At 42.1% G+C, this 5067-nt stretch overlaps 2 protein-coding genes across 2 annotated transcripts; both read left to right on the top strand.

Annotated features, from left to right (window-relative positions):
• Positions 1 to 782: 782 nt before the first annotated feature.
• Positions 783 to 1311, top strand: LOC139864020 (uncharacterized). The gene is made up of 2 exons (XM_071852611.1): positions 783 to 836; positions 979 to 1311. The coding sequence occupies exons 1-2, from the start codon at positions 783 to 785 to the stop codon at positions 1309 to 1311; spliced, it is 387 nt and encodes a 128-aa protein (XP_071708712.1).
• A 33-nt stretch (positions 1312 to 1344) lies between these two features.
• On the top strand, positions 1345 to 2331 carry LOC139864021 (uncharacterized). Its single transcript, XM_071852612.1, has 4 exons — positions 1345 to 1420; positions 1502 to 1566; positions 1744 to 2188; positions 2312 to 2331. Exons 1-4 carry the CDS (start codon positions 1345 to 1347, stop codon positions 2329 to 2331), a joined length of 606 nt encoding a protein of 201 aa, XP_071708713.1.
• The last annotated feature ends 2736 nt before the right edge of the window (positions 2332 to 5067 follow it).

The following is a 5067-nucleotide window of genomic DNA, read 5'->3' on the forward strand; positions in this document are numbered from 1 at the left end:
TATCATTTAGTATTGTTCTCGTATATTATAATATGTTGGTTTGTTTGATATTAATGTCACATTCACCCAGGCCCTAATTGGGGGTGTGATAGCGACAGTTAAGTTAACTACCCTCCTATTGAAAAGCTCGTATATACGGTAGTACACACAGCTCGTCTGTTGCGTAGGTACTTCGAGGCACATCCAATTGTGGTGTTAACTGATCAACCGATAAGACATGTATAAGTTGCGGCACGCGCAAGGTAGTCCTTTTTTTACAATCTTATAAGACACCAAATACGCAATTGGATTAATTGTGATATGCTGATAATATGTGATGACAGGTGTTGTACAAGCCTGAGGTTTCGGGTAGATTAGCCAAATGGGCCATCGAATTGGGAGAGCATGAAATCAATTACTCCCCGCGCACGGCGATAAAAGGCCAGATACTTGCAAATTACTTTGCTGAAACAACAGGACAAGTAGAGGTGCTCGCAGAAAGTACTACAATTTGCTGTGACAAGAATCAGGTCTGGGAACTATTTCCATATGGAGCTTGTCGGCCCGAAGGCGCTGGCGCTGGACTGATCCTTACAAGTCCCGACGGAGAGGAGCATACTTATGCACTTCGGTTCACGTTTGCTGCGACCAACAATGAGTTCGAATATGAAGCATTACTGTCTGGGATGTGCATAGCGCAACAGCTTAGAATAAAGCACTTGGACGCATACGTTGACTCACAGTTGGTCGCTAACCAGGTTAATGGATCGCTTGGGGCGCATGAAGCCTCTATGCAGTAGTACATGGAACTGGTGCATGAATTGGCAAATGAATTTGATGTTTTTAGATTCATGCAGGTACACAGGGGTAAAATAGGAAAGCGGACACACTAAGCAAATTGGCTGCTCTGGCCTTCGATCATCTGCGCAAAAACGTGTGGGTTGAAGTGTTAAAAGAAAAATCTATTGATGAGAAAATAACTGTTGACCCATTGAGGAGGAATGCCAGAATTGGATGACACTATTGGTGAAATTCTTAACCGAGGGCGAACTTCCTGCAGATGAAAACGAAGCACGGAAGGTCTGGATGAAAGCTGCAATGTATGCGTTAATCGAAGGTGCTTTATACATGAAATCTTATTTAGGCCCAAGCCTGTTGTGCATTGGACCTAATCAAGCTAAAGAGGTGCTTTACGAAATTCACGAGAGTTCTTGTGCTTTGCACTCGAGGTATAAAACAATTGCTGCGAAAGTAATGCGCATCGGGTACTACTGGCCCACCATTCATAGTGATGCAGCAGAAATTGTAAGGACATGCCAATCATGTCAATAGCACGTGCCAATAAGTCGAGCACCACGGCATCCTATGATAGTAATAACGGTAGCATGGCCATTCAGCAAATGGGCCATCGACATTGTCGGTCCTATTACCGCGTGCTCAGGTATGCATGAAATAATGCACTTATGTAATACTTTGAAATAAACGTGCTTTAACATTATTCACATTATCATTGCTTGCTCAGGAGGAATAAAATTCTTGGTGGTGGCAATTGACTACTTCACTAAGTGGGTAGAGGCAATGGCATTGGCAACAATTACTAGCAGGCGCATTCGTAACTTCTTTTAGGAAGATATTGTGTGCAGGTTTGGTATCCCCAATGAAATTGTCAGCGATAATGGCACTCAGTTTGAAGGCGAACCTTTCAGGAGCCGGTGTCAAGAGCTGAATATCAAATAGTGTTTTACTTTTGTCGCTTACCCGCAGGCAAATGGCCAATGTGAAGTAACAAACCGAAACATTGTAAAGGGGATGAAAGCGTGCCTGGGCTTGTATGGTAATGAGTGGGTCGATGAGCTCCCAAGTGTTTTGTGGGCACATCGCACCACGCATAAAAATAGCACAAGTGAAACATCGTTCAGATTGGTTTACGGGACGAAAGCAGTAATCCCCTCCGAATTAATGGTTCCAACGAAGCGCATACGCAACTTCGATGAGTCAATTAATGATGAAGGCTTGCGCGCTAATGTAGATATGCTAGAGGAGCGTAGAGAGATAGTTTCCATGCGTGAAGCCATTAACAAGCAAAAGATCTCTAAGTACTACGACAAGCGCGTTAAGCCTATGTCATTCAGGGTTGGAGATTATGTATGGCGCAACAATAAGGCAAGTCGAGCAGAGAATACTGAAAATCTGGGGCCTAACTGGGAAGGTCCTTATGAACTTATTAAAATAAGTGCAACGAGGTCCTATATCCAGGCAGGATTAAATAGAGAGCGAATATCTCGCACTTGGCATGCAACCAATTTGTAAAGATGTTACATATAATTGTCAGGCTGCAGCACTAGGGATTGATCACCCCGACTTTTAAACATTTGCAAATAATTGTCAGGCTCTAGTTATTGAGTCAATAGCAAGCGTCGATTTATTGGCGACTTGACTAACTCTTAAAGCCTAAAGTAAATTTCAAGCAGGATTTAAAACCCATGGAAATTTGATTTTATCATTTTCATGGCATCTCAATTGTATTTTTAATCTAATTTAATTTTAATTTACTTATTTACCGGAGGTTCACTCGGAAGCAATCTCTTTATCCGCCGAATAGAGAGATGGATGACTTTCTCTACTTTTGAGTGTTTTTCACTCTGGGTGGAGAAATGACTTGTCTTTATTCTCGGATAGGAGAAAGATTATCTACATCTCACCTCCCCCATACACCACTCATGTGGTATTGGGTTTCGTTGTCGTTGTTGTTAAAATATTGCTTTGTTTACTTTTAAGACAAATCGTATTTCTTTCATGGTTGCAGCAAATTGTCATTTGAATATGACTTGAGAATTTGATTTATTTTGTAATAATTAAATTTAATTTTTGAATAGAAGTGTTTAGATACATTTTAACGCACAATATGACAGCTATTACGTGCATCCTGCCTCCTTAAGGGATGATCTCTAGCTCCCGCGTGGCAGAAGCCTGTTTGGTTACAAGGCTAGATTTTAGGGTGGGTAACAGGCATTAGTTTGCATAGACTAACACACTCTCGCAGACTAGAAGACTGTAAGTCATGACTATAAATGACAAGCATTGGGGTAACTTGCCCACCAACCTAAGTGATGGTTCACTTGGAGGACTCTAAATATTTTACTTAGTAATGCAACGAAAAGCGTTGGCTATGGCCTATGTGTACAATAGATTAGCATTGGTTAGTATTATTAAATATGGAGTATAAACGAGTATGCATTGGTTTGTATGCAAATAAAATTTTAAGTTTTAATAACTTAATACGCCTAATGACGCGAACAATACAATAAGAAAAGATATTACGTTACTTTACTTATTATCATTATGAATGAAACAATGCGTACATTGATTACATACTGGAATTACAAAAAGTGCTTATAGCACAAAAGTTAAACTGGCACGCAGGCCATTACAATTGCAATGAAATTAAAATCTAAACTACGTAGCTTGTTTGGAACAGTACCCTACACTAATGGAAACAATCCTTCGAACCCTTGCCCGCAGCAATCAGGCGGATTGCCCCATGAAAACAGAAAATAAACAACTAAACTAAGGATGGGGGCACACCCATGATGTTAAAATCATCTCATGAAGCACGCTAATAACAGGTGCACCCCCAAAGACATTGAGAGTAAGGGGACAAAAGCGATGAAAGCTTATGGCACACCCAAGGTCAAAAAAACATTACAAGGTGTCGTACAATGCACGCCTTGCAACACCATACGGCGAGCATTGGCTCGCCAACTTCAAACTTAATTGACAAAAGATCCTGCACCGAAACAGTAGGATCGACAACGGCATTCTCAAGGGTTTGGATCAAAATGTTCTCTAGCGCCTTGGTGGATTCAAGCACGTTCTCATAAGCATCTTCTTTAAGTTGATCGGCAATAATTTGGGGAATAACAGCAGGTACCTCAATGTTTTTAGAGATCAGATCCCAGAACCGCACCCATTCAACTGCGTTGGTAGCCTTTAGAGCTTGCGAGTAAAGCTCTATAACAATGGATGTGCCTAGCGCATGGGTAGCAATGGTTGGAAGTGCTGCACGTAGATCTGCATAAGTCCGTCGAATGACGTCACGGCTCGCAGATACTTCAGTAACCTGGGTGGTAAGATCATTTCTCTCAAATGTTAGCAAGTCAACGTTGGAGGTAGCAACAACAAGCTCCTCTCCTAATACCTTGTTTTCCTCTTCATAATCAACCTACGAAGATAACAGATCAACTTTTTCCTTTTTCAATGATTCAATGCCGGCCTCAGCTGTTTTAAGTGCGTCATTGGCCACTTTAACCTGTGTTTCAAGAAGTTGTACCCTCTTCTGAAGCTTCCCATACATGTGAATATCTGTACGATGAGTGCGCTCAGTGCTCAACCTGTCGCAGTCCCTAGCCCATGTCAGAAATGACAGGTGTGTGTCAAAGTTTAGTTTATGGTCCGGCGTCATCTTCTCTAACTCTTGCCTTATGACAGCAGGAGCGCACCCCTACATATACAAATTCTGCTCGAGTGCGACGTGCTTGGACACATTTAGTATAGCAGCCAAGTTGTCCACATGAATTGGCACGTATCAATTTTCATTTAAAATTGGCGCTTGGATGGAAGGGGTGGCGCTAGCTCGACTGGTAGAAGGAGTTGAAGAAGAAGGAGCAATCATGGCAAGAGGAACAGGCGTGATTGGCTGAACGTTTGCAGTTGGGGGCGCATGGGCAATAGGTGGTGCAGTAGCAGAAATGGTGGGCTCCACATGTTGGTCAATATGCACAACTGGCAAGAAAATTCAACAATCAGGCATGGACAATGTAAGGTATTAACTTTAGAAAAATAATTTAATTTATATTTTACCTTCAGAAGAACTCGCAGCTTTACTCTTCTTGATTGGAGGGTTGAAGCGCACAGAGGAGCGGCGCTTCGATGTAGCCTCATCTGCTACCTCCTCGCTCATCGTTGCATCAGCATCCCTCATGATAGCATCTTGGTCAACAGCTTCCTTCTTGATGGTATAGCCTTTAAAGTCGTCGTCCAAAAGTCACGGGCATTCATCACTGCAAAATAGCGCACAACGGTTAGCAT

This window comes from Rutidosis leptorrhynchoides, chromosome 8, assembly GCF_046630445.1.
Source record: "Rutidosis leptorrhynchoides isolate AG116_Rl617_1_P2 chromosome 8, CSIRO_AGI_Rlap_v1, whole genome shotgun sequence".
NCBI classification, from domain to species: domain Eukaryota; kingdom Viridiplantae; phylum Streptophyta; class Magnoliopsida; order Asterales; family Asteraceae; genus Rutidosis; species Rutidosis leptorrhynchoides.

Coding starts and splice junctions, on each gene's coding strand:
- LOC139864020 (XM_071852611.1), top strand. CDS start 783: ATGGAACTGGTGCATGAATTGGCAAATGAATTTGATGTTTTTAGATTC. Junction 837..978: donor ATGTTTTTAGATTCATGCAG/GTACACAGGGGT, acceptor CCCATTGAGGAG/GAATGCCAGAATTGGATGAC.
- LOC139864021 (XM_071852612.1), top strand. CDS start 1,345: ATGATAGTAATAACGGTAGCATGGCCATTCAGCAAATGGGCCATCGAC. Junction 1,567..1,743: donor GGGTAGAGGCAATGGCATTG/GCAACAATTACT, acceptor GCTTACCCGCAG/GCAAATGGCCAATGTGAAGT. Junction 2,189..2,311: donor TCTGGGGCCTAACTGGGAAG/GTCCTTATGAAC, acceptor TATAATTGTCAG/GCTGCAGCACTAGGGATTGA.